The following is an 18,354-nucleotide window of genomic DNA, read 5'->3' as shown; positions in this document are numbered from 1 at the left end:
AGCATCCAACCTCACTGGGTAGACGGCTGTGCATTTGTCTAGCGAACTGTCCTCTTCACATGCCCATCAGGGCTACCTTTAGCATCATGTCAGAAACTCCCATTTCTTGTACACAAAATACACTGGACTACTCTCAATACCACCGCACGGCACAGGGAGTCACATTGTGCTACCACGTGATTCGTCTTATAATCATCCTTCCTGCAGGAGCCTCTCCCAGGCCGATGGGCCCCGAATAAGCACACCGCTCACTCCCGTCTGCATAGCACCTGCTTCTTACTACTGAGTGATCCAGCAAATGGCATGCCATAGTGTCACGTGTGGGGTGTTACTCAGCACACCCACATTTCTAGAAAGCCCTAGTGTCTATTACTCACGTCTCATGTGAACACGTGAGCCAGCAGGCGTGTCCTTTGTGTATTCCCCATGGCTCACTTCCAGCTAGTGCCAAATGGCGGCAGTCCCCCAGAAACGACATGTTGGATCGGGGAAGATTATCGGACTTTCAAATAAAAACCAAGTTCAGACTCCTAGGAAAGGCAAAAACAAACAAAATACACGGGACCTCATACATGTTTCATATACATATTTATATATATTTCATGTACAAAGTTACATTCCGAACCCCAGGGATTCCATAATAGAAATAAATACTGAAATAACTACGTTGCTAAATGAGCGTTTTGCTCATAGAAATGAAGCCTCAGCCTCCAAGAGACGGAAAGTAGGACGATCTAGAACCCATTTTTCAGATTACAGAGGCAAGTAATATGCTGGATAAAATGTCTAGGACAAAAACCGAAGTCAGAACATAAAATGGTTAAAATATATATTCAAATATTGAGAAATGTATGACATTAATAACAACTTAATTTTTTAAAGAGAAAGAAAAAGACATTTTGTGTTATAAAACAGCATAACCCTGTTAGAAAAGCATTTATGATTTCCACATTTAATTCTCTCTGCTCTTCCCATGTTACAAACATGATCAATGAAGAAGAGCCCTAAATCTGGTTGAGTCCTTTGGTAACGGTCATAATACTCACAAGGAAATAAATATTCAATTCCACAGCATTTGCAAGACACGCGTTCTTCAGTACAGTTAACATTGTATGACAACTGTTTTGCTTTGTTGTGTTTCTAAGGCAGCCACTGTAGAGGGTCTGTTCTCAATGCGGGAAGACCTTCACAAGAAAGGAACACTATAGCAACCGAGAGAAGGCATTTTAACCTCTTCTGTGCAAACGCACTAACCGGGAAAGTTATGTGCTGCATATGTTGTGCTCAAAACCTTGTACACTCTCAATAATCTGCAGTTATTAAGATATTCATTCCTATTTTAAAATTTTAGATCTACAGGAATTCGAGAAAAATGCTCTCAAAACTGAGTTCCTAGAGAATACCCTCCCTTTGCTCAGGGAGTTCAGCCTGCCTTTACAATCACGTAAGTGCCAGGCTGATGGGTACCACACGGCCATGCTTGCAGAGCAGCAAGGGGCGATGACCGCAGTGTCACGTGGCTCAGCCTCACATAGAACCGAAGCGTAATAAAATGAGGAAATTCTCGGAATCCCTTATTTCTTCCCACAGGGTAATTTTTCTTTTTTTTACACATAGACCAACCCCAGGTACTTCTTTTCTGCCCTTGACATACAAGCTACAGGCAGTTCACACCAACTGCTTTGCTGCTTGCAAGCAGCTTACTTGTTAGCATTTTCTCCCTGTTACCACCTTGACCAAAGTGAACGCTACAAGAATATAAACCTGTTATGGGGGGTCCTGGAAAGGTGGCCTGAAGAAAAGTACGCAGCTTAAGCAAGAACATGATCCTTTTAAGAAGAGGTTTTTCTTCTAGTCGTCTACAGCAGCCACACTTTTACTGTCACACGATGTGCTCATAGATACATGTGGCCAAGGACCCAAAGGCCCCCTCCAGCTCCTTAGAGCTCATGTATTTTATAATCTACCCTCATCATGTGTATGAAGCAAAGACAAGGTGTACTTTTTACAACTACCTTTACACGACAGTTTAGAAAAACAATTCCTGGCAGACTACTGAGATGGGCCTGTGTCTGCTTTCTTCTCTTTGATAGTCCTGATAAGGGGTCGTTATCCAACAGGTTTATATTTTAAAAATAGCACTTACATTTATATTTAGCTTTGCTTAAAGTAATGAGTAAAAAATGATAAATCACACATTTTCAAGAAGCTTGAGAGGGAAAAAACCATAGCATAATGGTTCTTAAAAAACGTATTAAACGGGGTAGACTCTACTTTTTAAATGGGCATTGAGGGTGAAAAGATGTGTCAACATTCACTCCATGGTATCTTGGTTTGTTGTCTTGCCCTTCATAGTTTTCCTCTTTGACGATGGCATTTTAATCTTGCAAAGGCATAAAAGCTCTAACAAGTCATTTACATACAAAATATCAAGTGCAAGCGGTTCTGTAGTTTTATACAGAACAAGAGAAACGACCGTTTCTAATCAAGTCTCTCTCTCAGTCCATTAGGCCACGTTCCATCAACAACACAGCTTTACTCCTATTAACTGGTTAGGGCAGCCCAAGAACAATTAATAAACAGTTAATTTTTGTACATGAAAAAAAACTCAACCAACCACCACCATCCTCTGATACAAAGAATCCAAAACAATTTCCTTTTTAAAAAATCCTCTCACTGCTGATGCCTATCTTCTAAGCCTTCTAAGTACAAACTTTCAGACATATTAGTATGAAAATGAGTGAAACTAGCCTCAAAAAAAATTTAGCATATTCAGAGAAGCAGGCCTCATAAACTTTAGAGCTCTAATAAGTCAGAAATAGGAAACATTTATTTAAATAGTGTAGTCTTAATTTCTTTAATATAAAACCCCCCCATCTGATGAAAACAAAGTTTTTATATACCATATAAACAAGATTTTTCAGACTTGAAAGTGAAAGTTAAGTAATTTACAGTTAGCTTTTAGCCCTCTTGGGACATTAGATAAATCCTGATGATCCACCCGGTATTAATTTGTGTCAGTTTATAATACATTGGGGGAAACTTTACGACTATCCTTAATGATACAGTTTCACTTATCAAGTGTTTCCATTGATTCCATTATTAGTGACAGCTAAAAAGTGACTCCATCAAATGAAGTGAGTGATATTCGCTGCGGCAGAATAAACCACATCTGGATTGCTTTCTAGAATTCACCAGTTTGTAGAAAGTAAACATTCTTTGATTTGTTCATAACACACTGAAATTGCCTATAACACTGGTGCAATAAAACAGCTAGTTCCTGTATTATGACAGTGGGACAGATTTTATAATGTAAAGTTAACAGGGGGGAAATGCTCACACAGTATGTGGTGCATCTTTTTCACAAAGAGAGCATTAAATAAAGAGGAAGGGAAAGAACCATGCAGAAGAGACGGCATGCCCGTCTCCACCTGTGTCCCATGGGCTCACTCACTGCCATACATCACTTGCCACACTATCAAGTGACTCCTTTCCGCTCTGGCAACAGAAGGTTCAAGTGGAAGATCCTCTCCCAGCAGCTCTGATTCTCCACCTTCATCACCTGGTGGGTGGAGGATAAGGAGACTCAAGTTAGGTTGAGCATGGAATGTGCAGGCCGCTGTACATCACAAATGATGCTCGTGGTCAGTGCATCAACAGTGTGCACACAACCTGTCTGACTCCCGTCGCAGAGAACACAGTGAGAGCAATGCCACGAACAGGAGTCTTGCCTGCCTGACTTCTGAAAAGGGTAATTCACTTTCCAGACCACATCTTAACCATGAGTTCTCGGTACCATGTTGGAGACTCATCCCAATAGGTCTGCATACGGCAGTTTACAGAAATGGGAGCTAAGAAGGCAAAGCTGTCCAATTCTGTGCTTATCCAAAATGGCCAGTCTACATTTGTCTATTTCAAACTAAGAACTGAGACTAGATCCTATATAATAAAAGCCCAGCCACCATAATGGCATAACGACCAGTCACTATGAGGTGCACTGACCACCTCTCGGTCCTCCCCTCCCCCTCCCTGGCCCGAAGGCTCCGATCACAGGATGGCGAAGGGGGAACCATGGGGAACCAGGATGGGTGGTGGCGGGACAGGACTGGGGACTGGCAAGAGGGCGGAAGGTGGCCCTGATCGCAGGCTAGGCCTAGGGACTCTACCCACGCACAATTTCGTGTGCTGGGCCTCTAGTAGAATTATAAATGTGCAAGTGTGGGGATAGACCCCACAAACTAAACCCAAACACCTTCCTGTCAGACAGGGAAGTTGTCCGGTCAAAGGTAACTGACACCAGCACACGGACACTGATGTCACCTCCTTGCGGCACGAGAGACGGTAGATTCACCACCTAACATGCTGGGTGTTCCTTCCCAGGATTTTCAGGTTCAGGATGGGTAAGGAATTGACAGTGCCTGGTGGAGATGAAGAAATGAGGCCGAGGGACAGACAGACGAGGGGTGTTTCCAGGAGTAGCTCAGTGAGGTTGACAAATGAGGCCCCGACCAGACACTGCTCTAGGCAAACATCCAGCGGTTTTGCTGCTGCCGAGCGGGTTATTCTGGCACAGCCCAGGGACAACGCGCCTCCTGGGCCAGATTCTTCAGCAGAACCTACACTCACACAGGGACAAAGCTGTAACACTCATCTCCTAGAAGTCTGCAATGTGTCTCACCTGCACTTCAGCCGGCAAAAGGAAACACTGATACTGTCAACGAGACACAGTGGGAAAGAAAGACCCCTAAAAACGCGCATTCCTCTCTGTAGGCCAAGCTCTCCTTTACCCACCCCTTGTGGCCTTTTCAAAGCAACGTCCAACTGTGGAGAGGAGCATTCTTCAAAAGGCTCAAGACACAATCCAGCCCTAGCTGGTTTGGCTCAGTGGATAGAGTGTCAGCCTGCAGACTGAAGGGTCCCGGTTTTGATTCTGGTCAAGGGCACAGGCCTGGGTTGCGGGCTTGATCCCCAGTAGGGGGCGTGCAGGAGGCAGCCAATCAATGATTCTCTCTCCTCATTGATGTTTCTATCTCTCTTTCTCTCTCCCTTCCTCTCTGAAATAAAGATATATTATAAAATAAAAAGACACAATTCAATTTCTGAACTGAAATATAACCAGGTAGTTCAAAACAAATGCACTTTGATATAAAAAGAAATCCAAAAAGGAAGGAAGGATGTATAGAAGGAAAGTCATATGAAGTGCTTTTCCAAGTAAAGAATTCAAAGAAAAGCTCTTAGAAATAATTTATCAGAGTGGTTTCTGGTTTACTATGAAAATCCACGTCACAGAACCCAGTGGAATCTGAGCTCCCAGGACCACCGACTTACCCATTCGGAAGTCGATGTAGCCCTCTCCTCCACTGATGACAAGCATAGACTTCAAGGGCGTCTGGCTGCCAGGCTCCTGTGCAGATGGCCCTGCTTTGTCACCTGTGAGATCTGTGCCACTACTGCCACTTTGTGGGCTGACAACCTGACCTATTGATACAGGAACAAGTGAATATTACTTAGCATAGATTGGAGTGGGGAAACATTTTTTTCTGAATATTTTCAGAAACTTGGAAAATATTTTCAGAAACCGAAGTACTGGGGATGCTAGAAGCCTCTGCATGATCAGAAAACATCTAGAGAGGTCCTAAGAGCCCAATTTAAAAATCTAAATGAAGCCATTTTGTACCAAACCAGACATAGGTCCAAAATTCAGCATAAAATCTGTGTATAGCCAGGCTGGTCTTAGCTGCCTGCTTCAGACTTTTACAATCTATATCTCTTGATCTGAGGGACAGTGGAAAGGCCTCTCTTTTGAGAGGGGGCATGTGCTTTTGTGTAAAAGACTAAAGAAAGTCTTCACCTTAAGCCTTATGAGTTTGGGTATTCCTAATTAATATTTATATTTATTTCAAATCCACAGTTTTCCTTTCATACTTAAGAAAAGTATATCTTATATTTTAGATTATGCAAATAAAATGATTGGTAAATGTGTTCTAAGGTAGAATCCTGGAGCATGAAATGGTATAGAGAGAAACCTTAAAAAATTATTCACACTATAATCTCTATGACATCCCTCTTAGAAAGCTTTGACTGTGGGGTATGTTTTCTTCTTGGAGAATCTGCTGTCCTTTGGTCAAGCTGCACAGACCATGCCTCCAGGACACAGCAGGGCACAATCCTATGGTGCAACACACTTTTAGAAAGAAATGTATGCTGAAGGTGGATAGGACAGTTTGCTTTACTCCCGCAGTGTCTCACTCATGCATTACTCAATGATGCTCTGGAAGAAATCAGGCCTGCTAGAGAAAACTCCTCCAGACTGGTTAGTTCCGACACAGGAGCAAGAGCACAGAGGTATGATAATAGGGCCAACCTGAAGGCTTAATCCTCAGGGCCAACTGGTCAACAATGTTGCCAATTCTACTTCCAGATTTATACCCAACAGGAAAGTCTTTCCCATATACAGGAGAAGGTCTGCTGCAGTACTATTTTTAATACTTGGGGGGCGGGGAGGAAGGCAGCAAAGATCTAGAGGTCCATCAATAGGAGAATGGAGCACATTTATTCAGATATAAGAACCATAGTTAATTGAATAAACTAGATTTTTATGCATAAACTTAATAAATCTCAAAATGAGAAATATAAAAGAGACTCGAAGGGGACTCTAAGACATATTTTTTTCTTTCTTTGAGAAAGCAAGAAAACACTATTACCAGCATTTCTAGGAACTTATCCTAAGGAAATAACTATACAAATACAAGATGTTTCAGGAAGCTCATTACTATGTTGCTAAGAACACTGAGTAACCAGAGTGCCATGTGCGAGCCCTGCACCATGTTCACTAATTACCTCATCTTTGGAACACCTTGGGGGAAAAAGTGTGATGGTTAATTTTATCTGTCAACCTGGCTATGCTATGGTGCTAAGATATTTGGTCAAACTCCAGTCTAGATATTGCTGTGAAGGCATAGTTAACATTTAAGTCAGCGGACTCTGAGTAAAGCAGGTTAGTCTCCATAAGGTTGGTGGGCCTCATCTCTTAAGTTGCTGATCTTAAGAGGAAAAGATAGTCCCCCAAGGAAGAGGGAACTCTGCCTCCAGCATGCTTTTGTCCTCAAGCTGTAATATTAATGCTTTTCTGGGTCTCCAGTATGCCAGCTGCCCTGCAGATTTCAAATATACAGCCTTCATAATCGCATGGGCCAATTTTTTAAAATAAATAAATCAAAACATCTCCACTTGCCCATCTCTCTCTCCCCCGTCCTCCTCTTTCTCTCTCACACACCCCCTGTTGGTTCTGTTTCTCTGAAGAACCCTAATACGCTAAAACACTGTCCAACGTGACACAGTGAGCTGGTGTGGTAAAGTCATATTTGAAATTTGTCTAACTATTAAACTAGCCTCTTATGGGGAGAAATTCAAAACGTGGATCCTGCTTACAGGTGGCAGCAACATCATTTAGTATTCTCAACGGGCAGAACACTTCCCATTGGACATCACACTACTACCTTTCATATCTAGATGGTACTTTACTTCCCAAAGCACTTCCATTAATTTTCACAATCAGTGAGGCCGGCAGGGAGCAGATATTAAAATCATGTCCATGTAAGAAGACAAGGAAACGAGTCTCAGCGGTTAGGCAACTTGCTCAAAGTAACAGGCAAGTGGCGAGGCGGAGGGCCCAGACTCCCAAGCCCCTCGTCCACTGCTCTTGGCCGCAGCACTGATAAAGGTACGAACACATTCCCCCTGTCTTCCTGCACCAAGCCTTGATGACAGGGGCTTCTTTCTAGCTATCTCCTTTATCAGGCCAAGACCATTTTTGGTATTCTGTGGTGATAAAATAATACAACTGCTTTAAAAAGTAAGCAGGTTTGTTGCTTAAAAATCAAGAAGTCTGTTTTGGGGGGGGTGGAGGAGATTCCATAACAATTTCATTCAAATAGCCCTACAGTGCTTTATTCTTACCGTCATTATAGAACTTCTCATATATATTAGTGAAATGACCTGTAATTCTAGTACTTAGCATTTGAGCGGGTAGTGGAACTAAGGGACAAGAGAGAGACAATGACATGCATCTTCTCACCAGGATAATCCACCTCACCTGGGACTGCCACGAAGAATTTCACAGCATCCCGATGCCCATGGAAGCAAAGCTGAGCATGTGCCATTGAACAATAGGGTATAAACGTCCCTGGAGTCACTTTATCGCTGTTTTCATCACCATACACACGGATCACACTTCCAGGGCGATTTCCTGGTGCTCCTGAGGTTTTATTTGCTGCAACAGAAAAACCAAATACCAACTATTTTCCCCTAGAAAATTGTAATGATGCAAGAGGTTACTGGTTAATCCTTATGATAGGTATTATCTAAAAGCTACAGCCAGCTGAGATAAAACAAAGGCAGCAATGCCAAATCAAGACAAAGCTGGAAGAGGAGAGATAGCATGCTAGTTATTTTTAAGTACCTCAGTAAATGGAGTAGGGGATTTTGCCAGTCTAGCAATAACTAAGCTCACTTTTTCAACACATCTAGTAATTTTTAAAAAATCATTTTAGTTAACAAAAGAAAACAGATTTGAATCTTAGGAATATCTGTTTTGTTTTGTTTTTAATCCTCATTTTAGAAAACTAACCAGTACATAGTTAAAGGTCAATGGGCATATTTTTAAATAAAATTTTTATAGTTTATCTTTTAATTTTTCTCCCCTGTGGTAAGAATATCCCCCTTGAGGGGAGTGGTGAAAAGCTGTGCTAAAGGACGCAGCCACTACAATACAGTCACTTTCACTGACACCAGACCAATGATTTGCTGGATTGTTTTAGAATGACCAGACTCACAAAACTTCCCCATTCCATGGGCCAGTAAGTGAATGAAAGAAACATAACTGGTAACAAGAGTAAACAATGTAGATTAATGACAGTTTTAAGAGATGTTTCGTGTTTTTATTGGAAAGGAAAAAAGTCTGAAAAGAAAGTTCAGCTGCAACAAAAGGTGATAAACAGACTAAGCTGCTGAGCAGTAGTTTGGTGGCCATGTAACAGACGTCAAAAACAAAAACAAAAACACCTGCTGCGATGCAGTGACTGCAAGTGGGTGACATTGAGAACATTCAGGAGGCATCTAGAGACGTGAGACAGCCTCACAGTGGCTATCGGAAGCCGGAGGAAGAGTGGGATCAGGATCTGCACTTACCCCTCAGCCCCAGTAAACGTCCCTGGTGGAGGATTACAGCTACAGCGAGAGGAGGAAGGGGACATGGAGAGGTGCATGACAGGGGGGAGAAGAATTACTATGAGCCACCACTCTTGGAGTCTCCTATCTGGTGACTTGGCGCCCAAAGCGCCTAACCAAATCCAACTTGGTATAATACCAAGTAACACTCAAAAGTTCTTAATCAAAGCCTCTCTCTACAATTTCTCTGCCCCAAAAATACAATTTGATTCACTGTGATTTTTTTTCTCCATCATAAAGCAATTGCAGTGATTCATAATTTCATAAGAGCATAATTAATGGGGAGCATTTCCTAAATGCTAATATTTCCCCTTTTTCATTAAAAAAACCTGTTCAAAGTAACAGTGCCAAAGTGGAACTCTCTTTTATAAAAAGTTGAAATGAACTCTGGGATATCCTAGGATCTCTTAGGATATAAGTGGTCTAAGCATGTAGATTTATAAGTAGTAACTGATTAAGAACTTAGGTTCTTTAAGGCTCCAGATGTACCACCTTCCAGCCCTCCTTCCTTCCCCTGAAAAAAGATAGGACTATTCTGAGATATTTCCTTATTAACTTATCTTATGTACTTATGACACTTGTTTCCAAACCATTCCCTGCCTGTGAATTTTGCAACAAAAACACTTATTTAATGAATGATCAATGTAATGGAACATAATGAGAGAAACACACAATGTATATTTTGTTTACAAAAATAATAAAGTAACATAATATAAAAAACATACAATGTACATTTTGTTCACATTCTTTTCAAATACAGGATAGATGACTTGTTTCCAGCATAAGGAAGGGCTTGCTGACCTCCTAAGAAACTTCTGTGACTTTTTCTAAACCAAAGAGAATCTCCTAAACTAACTGCCAGGGAGACATGAAAAACTAGAATGAGTACTAGTAATGTTTCTGGATACTGGTATAAAAAGCAGAAAGAAAAATGGACTTTGGCCTTTATTTAAAAGAAGAAACAGGTGCTGGCTAGTGTGGTTCAGTGGTTGGAGCATCGGCTCACACACCAAAGAGTAGCGGGTTCAATTCCCAGTCAAGGGCATATACCTGGGTTGCAGGTTTGATGCCTGTCCCCAGTCAGGGCTCGTGCAGGAGGCAGCCAATCGATGTCTCTCTCACATCAATGTTTCTGTCTCTCCCCTTTCCTCTCTCTCTCTCTAAAGGAAAAAAAAAAAAAAAAAGAGGAAACAGGACTGTTATTCCTGAATTGAGAAAAAGTGCCTTTCAGAATGAACTGTTACTTGCTACAATTCATAAGTTTCCATGGAAAGAATGAAGGGACAATAGTTAGATCTTTGCCACCAGATTGATTTTCTAAATTACCACCGAGTTGCCAAAACCAGAGCAATTCCTTCTGCCTGAAGTCTGGACATGACCATTCCCTGCAACTCTCCGATCTGCACTGTGACAGTTTGGTGAGTGAAAACGTACTTACTTTCTGTCAGTGGGATGGAGATAATGACACCGTTTCCTGTCCCCACCCACAAACGATTGCAGGACACCATCAGAGCTGTGATCCTCACAAAAGAGAAGCCCAGTTTTCCAGTACCTGCACAGCGGGGGGGGGAGGAGACACGGGACATTTCATTAAGAAACTGGAGCAGATAATGTCTGAGATTCTAGGTCCCTCAGAGTAGTGGGTTAATATGAGAAAACTCTTCTTTGGCTTTACCACCTAGCTCACAACTCATGCTTAATGGGAACAGAAAATTCTAAACGTGACTGCCATCACACTATCATTTAGAAAGAAGATACTATGGCTCAGGAAATATGACACAGGATTTAATTAGGGAGCTACAAAACCAAACCAGAACAAAAAACCTTCAATAAAAACAGTGTTTACTAAATTGGGAAATTAAATGTCCTTCAAATTTATAAGCTGAAAGAGTTCTGGTGTGCCTTAAATTTCTTTGTGTAGATGAAAACAACTTTTGCGAACAAAACCTACACACTTCTTATTCAATGGCAGTTTAGAAATTTTAGGAAACCACAGGCATATAATTTAGGGAGAATCAATGCACTTTGTTATTTCAAGAGAGTTTTTTCAACTGACTTTATTTTCTGGGACTTGAGGGGCAAAATTATTAAACAGATAATGCATTTAAAACAAACAGCATTTAGTTACTCATTTTCTACTTGTAAGAGCTGAAGGGTATGATCACAGAATCAGTGTTAGGAACCTTACTCTATTCAGAAATAGTCTTAGAATCTTCATAGTCTAAACCTATGGTCAAAGTCCACCCCCGAAATTAGTCTGTGTCTATGTGTACATATGCCTGATTCCAGGGAGGGTACCCAGCTATCATCAGGTTTTCTGAGGGCAAAGGCCCTAAAAGGTTAAAAACCGCTGGTGCAGCTCAACCTCTCTTCATAAAGGAATCCTTAGTGAACGGCATTTCTAATAGTCACACAGCTCTGCATTAGGAGCTGAGGATACAGCAGGGGTGGTCCCTGCCCTTCATGGCGTTTAGGGTCCGTGGGAGAGAGAGGCAGGAAGTAGGAATCACGTAACACCAGTGCAACCACAACAAAGATGAGCCCGTGAAGAAAAAGTATAAGATGACCTGAATCCAAGTGGGAGACAAGAAAAGGTCTCTTCTGGATGTGACACGTAGCTATGGTCTGGAGGCCAAGTAAAAAGGGACCACGAAGGACTTCTCAGACAGAGGATACAGTACATGCGAGGCCCTGACATGGAAAGGAGCTTGCTGAGTTGAGTCAGTGCGGGTAGAACTGTGAGTGAGGAGAGTGGTCCAGGCCACTTAAATTCCTCTGCTCCTGCCACCTCAGCTAAAGGCAGGAAGTGGGCGTGGGGAGAACGCATCCTGGCTACTATGCAGAGCACAGACTGGAGTGGAAGGAGGGAGCCAGTGAGGAGGCTCAGGTTACCCAGGCAGGAAAGGATGGACACGGGACAGAGGTAGAGATACGAAGTCATTGCTTAAAGATATTTTTGGGGCAGACTTGACAGTTCCCACAGGGTAGATGGAGTGTCTGCCTGACACCTTCAGTGATAAGAGCTCACTAATCCTCAGGCAACTTATTCACTGGTTCTATCCAGCATGTGAGAACATTTAAAAATAAAACACTTTATTTAATTGACAGAAATAAAACGCTTTGGAACTTACCTAACATTTTGCTTACATAAGGCTCAATGTCCACATCCTGTAGATGTTGGTAAGTGTGCGCATGATAGAGACGGAGGGTGGAATCCAAACGAATGGAGACCCACACGCCGTCACCTACCCACGCAAGCTGCCGCACCTGGCTCTCCTTCCTGGGGTGTGCATCAAATGATTTCTAGGAAAGATTGTTCCATCACAGTGTTACTTTTAATATGCAGGAGTTTGTGTTTAAAAACTGTGCTAATTTGCACAAAAATTTGGAAGAATATATGTTAAAAGAGGAGCCTAAATAGTGTTCACTAAATATGATCATAGCTTTTACCCCAGACTTCAAAATAAAAAGAAAAACAAAGAACTAAAGGATGCTGGTTTTAACACTGTACAGGTCATCCACTTATGGAAGTAATACTGGCACATCCATGTTATGTGTCAGTGTTCAACAATAAGACTGAATTTGATCTCAAGATTTTGTTGGATTGAAGAGAAATTACATGAAGATTCTATTTATAACTAAACAAAAAGGAGCCTGCATTGCTGCGTGTGTGTGTTGTCTGTGTGTGTGTCTGCATGTAAGAAACAGATCTGAAAAATAAACACCAAATGGTTAACTTTAGGACTTTTACATAAAGGAATGAGATTTAGGACAAAGGGAGAAGGAGACCTTCCACCTTAAAATTTTCCAGCTTTAGGTTGTCTTAAAAAAATTACATCTGGTTGCAAAACTTTTTTAAAGAAAGCAATACTAAGAGGATTGCTCACTGCAATCTTATGTCTCAGTCTTTGACACATATGGATTTGTGTAAACACACGTGGGGTGGCAAAGACTTGGGAATCCTCCTTCCCCTCTACCCATACATAAGTAAACAAATCCAGAACCATATATTCAAACACATATGCACCTATGGATACTCAGACACATTTCAACATTTGTGTTAATCTTCTTCCTTCAAAAAAAACTCAACACTTCCCATTCTCATAGTCAAAAGTGGCAAGATGTCATCAATGTATCATTAAAACACAGATTCAGAAAATAGTTTCTAAAGAAGCTGAAAATAATTAGTCTTAGAATCTTCAGGAAATAGAAATTCAGTAAGCAGAGAAAACATGGGTTAACTTGCCTCGATTTTCATGGCCTTTGGCTGAACCACATAGATTTTGTTCCGATAGCCACACCAGACTTTGTCATGTACCACAGTCATGCATCGAATGGAATGGTGAGGCCGCCCGAGATCTAACAGGTGATAGTTTGACAAATCCCACTGCCCATCTTTAAAATAAGAAATAGATTACTAGTTAATGTATACCACCTTTTACTAAATTTTAACACAAGAAACATTCTATCAGGGTATATAATTAATTTTATTCATGAAACACCCACAAATACCATGTATTCAGTATATCCTTTATTTGCAGAAACTGGGTTCTCTTATTTTATAAACTACAAAGTTGGAAGAGACCTCAAAGCTCATCCGGTCCAACCTGCCACTCAATACCTGGACTACCATGCTCTCAACAGTAGTGATATGATAAATCAGTTATAAGTTACCTGTTTATAATAATATTTAAGAATGAGCAAGGATTAAAATTATTTGGGGGATGACATCTCTCACTCACTTGCATTCTGATATATTTTCTTGGGTAGAAGTCAAGGGCAATGTTAGGAATCATGTGTCCTATAATTTTAGCGATGACAGAATACAAATGAGAGCCAATGCTGGTAGCTTGCTCTGCTTCAACAATTTCAGTGAAAGAAAACACAATGCCTCACAAAACAGCTGTTCCGTTTTCAGGAAGCCGTAACTGTCAGCAAAATACTCCCCACCCCTGGCTGAAGTCTGCCTCCTCATATGTAGTCTCCCATTAGTTTATAGTTTTGCCCAATGGAAGCAGCTTCTGTTACTGCCCCATGTCTTCTCCTTTCAAAACCAAGCATCCTTGGCACATGTCTTTGGGCCCTTCAGCCTAGTTCCTCTTTGTCCATCCATGTCCATTTCACGCTGTCTAGCTACCAGAGTGGAACCCTATTCTACTACCTATGAGATTTATGACGTTAGCTAACTCAGACTGAATTTGTAGTCAACCTTTAAGGAATTCTCACTCTTCAGCAGGCCTCCTCCATCTTACTCTTCTGAACCCAAATGCAGAACTTGGCATTTCTTTATTAAATGTACTTTGCTTGTGTTGCTCTGTCAATATAATTTTGGACCCAGTACACTAAAACATTTACTGTTCTTCCTAGGCTCTTCCACTTACTGAGTGACTAAAACACTCTGCCTCAGTTTCCTCATCTATAAAATGAGGGTGACAACAGAATCTTCCTCATGAGTTCTGGTGATGATTGCACTCAAAGTCTGTAAAGAACCTGAACAAGGTAAAACAGAGGCCTTTCCTTCTTTTTGTTATGTAGCCATCAACCAGCTATCTCTAGGTGCCAGTCAGTTATAAAGTCACCCAAGTATCTCATAGACCCCACATTTCTCCAAAAGATGGTGGAAACACTGTTTTAAAGGGGAAGAATGTAAATAACATAACATGAAAATCATTAAACCTTATCCAATTAAAAATTATTTTAAACTAGAGGCCCGGTGCATGAAATATGTGCACTGGTGGTGGTGGGGGGGGTCCCCTCTACCTGGCCTGCGCCCTCTCACAGTCCGGGACCCCTCGCTCCTGACCACCTGCCTGCTTGCTGCTCCTTCTTTAGCGCTGCCACGGAGGTGGGAGAGGCTCCTGGCACCACCGCTATGCACACCAGCGGTGAGCGCGGCTTCTGGCTGAGCGGTGCCCCCCCTATGGGAGCACACTGCCCCCTATGGGGGCAGCTCCTGCGTTGAGCGCCTGCCCCCTGGTGGTCAGTGCGCATCACAGAGACCGGTTGTTCTGGTCATTCCGCCGTAATGGTCACTTAGGCTTTTATTATATACTTACCAAATATAAGTAGATGCAAATTATTTTTTAAATACTGGACAAAGAAAAATTTCTCCCAATTGAATAAGTGTATGAATGAAAAACCAGCACCTCCGTATGACATTATATAAGAGGACCATGAAATGTTAAACTGCTTGCTCAGTATGGTAAACATACTTTCACTGAGGTATACTATAAATGTATACCTCCAAGCAGGCACTCACATATTTACTGCTATCACACATCGTTAGTATTCGGTTTAAACCTTTATTCTATCTCCTATTAAGCATCATTTCTTTAAAGCATAAAAAACCAATCTGTTTAAAAATGCTTTTGCAATGCAACAAGTGAGTGCACTTGTTATCTATTCATAACAACTCACCAACTCCTCTGTGAAAGATAGCAAGGGTGCCATCAGCCAGGGCCACTAACACAATTCCTTTCACGTGTCTGCAAACGGGAAAGAGGATTTCAGAACTCTCCATCAGGAATACAGAAGGGACCACACAATACTGAACTAGTTCAGAGGCTCTCAGAGGGCCAGTACATGAAAGATGAGGAGCTCACATCAGAAGCTAAATGAACACACCCCTTTCTTCATTGAGAGAGCTGTGCTATAAAAATGTCAGCTGAACTAGATAAACAGCGTATGTGGTGACCCAGATGTTCATGGTGGGGCACAAACTCCTCTTCTCATCACAGACTGTTGACAAAAGGTCCACAGACCAGAGACACACACCTCGAGTAGAACTAGCAGAGGCAGCCCTGTCACTTAAGAGACACACTGGTTTTTGATAGTCAGCACATGGAAAGGACTAGTAAAAGCCTTAGCCAACATATTCACAGAGTGTACAGAATATTCTGAAACAAATGTATATTCACAGGTATTAATTGGTTGTCTCCCACAGAGCACTAGAGAACTCATAGCATGGTGAGGTATCAACCTGGCAAGTTTTTCTATTTTACTTTCTAGTTTCATCTCACTCAACTTCTCTAATTCTATAAAGAAGGTAAAAATAATATGGATACTGATTTAGTCATGACATACATGTTAGCTTTAATAGTCTTAAAATCTAGTTTAAACAAAGATATAGTATTTTTAAAAGAAAGAATTTCTAAAATAAAACTTACACAATACTGAGAATCGAATCTTTAAGTTTAATAGAATGGAGACATTTCCTCCACTGGGCTACAGATGAATGGACATACAAACTGCAAGAACAAAATCAAGACTGGTAAGGCATCGAGAACATCAAGTCATTGCTTACGTCTAATAATGACCACAAAGTTCCTTCAGGGGGAAAGAGGAGTAACATACACATTTTAGGGAAAAAATGAGAGTATGGGTAGGCCTAAGGCAGAGAAATAAGCTGCCTATGCAAACAGAAACATATGAAGAATAAAAGCCAGAACTAGAATGCAGGGTCAATTGCAGGCTACCCCACACTTCAGAATCCTGGGCAAAATCCTGTTTTAAAAAACGATCATCCTCTTACTAGACTGAACTACAACTTTGTGAAGACAGTGGTTTACATCAGGCAGAGGCACTCCAAGGCCCGCAGGACACATCCAGCCCTCCACCCGCCTTAGTACAGTTCATAAGCTAAAACAGTTTTACATGGTTGGGAAAAATCAAAGAGTATTTCATGACATGAGATTTGTATGCAACTCACACTTCTGTGAACATAAATAAAGTTTTATTGGAACACAGTCCCACTAACCCACTTACATATTGTCAAAGTAATGGCAGCTTTTGCATCACACAGCATAGCTGTGAAGTTGCAACAGAGATAGTATGGCTACAAAGCCTAACATATTTGTTATCTGACCCTCCGTGGAAAAAGTCTGCCCATCCTTCATTGTATAGTATTAGACCACTATGGAAAAGATACACTAGTGACCTTGCTTAACTTCAGGAAAAGGATAATTTTGTAAGACCCCCCACACCACTAGAAAGTGAACAGACCAGGTAACAATGTTTGTTATCACCTGGTAAGCTTTCAGCCTGATCTGTCCTGGTTTTCCTAGTAACTCTACTGAAAAGTTATGTTTGGATTTGGGTCTTCCTGCAGCCAAATACATTAGTTTAATCCTACATAAGCCTCCTATATATGCATCAATAATTCTCCATCTGTGTGCTATTCAGGATCTTCTATTTCTGGATCATTCAAATTTTAAAATGTTATTAACCTCTTCTTCCAATAATATTATATGAAGGGGACACCATGACAGAGAAACGTGTGGTTTAGCATCCAGAACCAATGCAAGTCCAGTTTATGAGACTGTTGTAATATAACATTAAAACTTATGTGTATATAAAATTCTTTGCTTTAATGTGTACTCTTTGTTTATACTTATGTGTACCACATTTTACGTATCTGTGGTTTCTAAAGCAAAGGTAAAAGACTAAAGATACTCTAATATTAAAAGAGTTGGCACCTACCAGCCATTCTGAGCTCCAAGCCACATAGTTGGTAAAAGGCTACTCATTTTCTGGGCTTCTTCTCTTACCAGGTCTTGTTCATTTGGCAACACTGATATTTGATCTTTATATGCATCTGAGTCATTACTGGGAAAGGTGGGACAAAAGGAAAGAAAGCTGAGTGTGCTCAGTTAGTTTTCAGGGGTTGGTCATTTCTATACTTTAGTGTACAGTGTAAGAAAAAAAAAAATTCCAGAAAAGCCAAAGTTAAATGCTTATGTTAAATATTTAAACAATTGTACCAGAAGAAAATTAACATACTAGGAGGACCAAGTTGCCAACATGGAGTTAAGAAATGGTAATGAAATATAGCAGTTACTATCCAGACTATAATTATGCCTCTCCCTTACAGTTACTTTGAATTTTATCAGTTTCTTCTTAAAGGAGAAAAGAGGAAGGGATGGTTTGTTTTAAAAACCACACACATACACAGAAAGGAGGGTAAAATATAAAGAATTTTCTAAAATAAATTAGTAAGCTTGCATTCACTCACAGCCTTCTTTCTTTTAGATTGCCACATATAAAAAAGAGATATAACTGAGTTATCAAATTCAACAGACAAATGTACTAATTCTAATAAAAAGATGACTATTTTCTTTTTAAATTTAC

At 40.9% G+C, this 18,354-nt stretch overlaps 1 protein-coding gene across 10 annotated transcripts in view; it reads right to left on the bottom strand.

The window, feature by feature from the left end:
* Positions 1–571: 571 nt before the first annotated feature.
* Positions 572–18,354, bottom strand: part of SPAG9 (sperm associated antigen 9) — an 80,849-nt gene continuing 63,066 nt past the window's right edge. For 8 of the 10 annotated variants that reach the window (XM_023744186.1, XM_023744189.1, XM_023744194.1 and 5 more), the window contains 10 exons: positions 17,707–17,832; positions 16,395–16,475; positions 15,646–15,713; positions 13,475–13,623; positions 12,360–12,531; positions 10,667–10,780; positions 9,190–9,228; positions 8,096–8,272; positions 5,329–5,478; positions 572–3,562 (listed from right to left, as the gene is read on the bottom strand). In XM_023744186.1, coding sequence (XP_023599954.1) covers positions 3,447–3,562; positions 5,329–5,478; positions 8,096–8,272; positions 9,190–9,228; positions 10,667–10,780; positions 12,360–12,531; positions 13,475–13,623; positions 15,646–15,713; positions 16,395–16,475; positions 17,707–17,832 — 1,192 coding nt within the window. In that variant the 3' untranslated portion in view covers positions 572–3,446. The remainder of the gene's footprint in view (positions 3,563–5,328; positions 5,479–8,095; positions 8,273–9,189; positions 9,229–10,666; positions 10,781–12,359; positions 12,532–13,474; positions 13,624–15,645; positions 15,714–16,394; positions 16,476–17,706; positions 17,833–18,354) is intronic. The other 2 variants (XM_023744188.1, XM_023744187.1) reach the window with 2 other exon arrangements.

This window comes from Myotis lucifugus, unplaced genomic scaffold (assembly GCF_000147115.1).
Source record: "Myotis lucifugus unplaced genomic scaffold, Myoluc2.0 scaffold_435, whole genome shotgun sequence".
Taxonomy (NCBI): domain Eukaryota; kingdom Metazoa; phylum Chordata; class Mammalia; order Chiroptera; family Vespertilionidae; genus Myotis; species Myotis lucifugus.
Note: the sequence above shows the minus strand (reverse complement) of the source record. Positions and strands in the feature narration are given on the sequence as shown.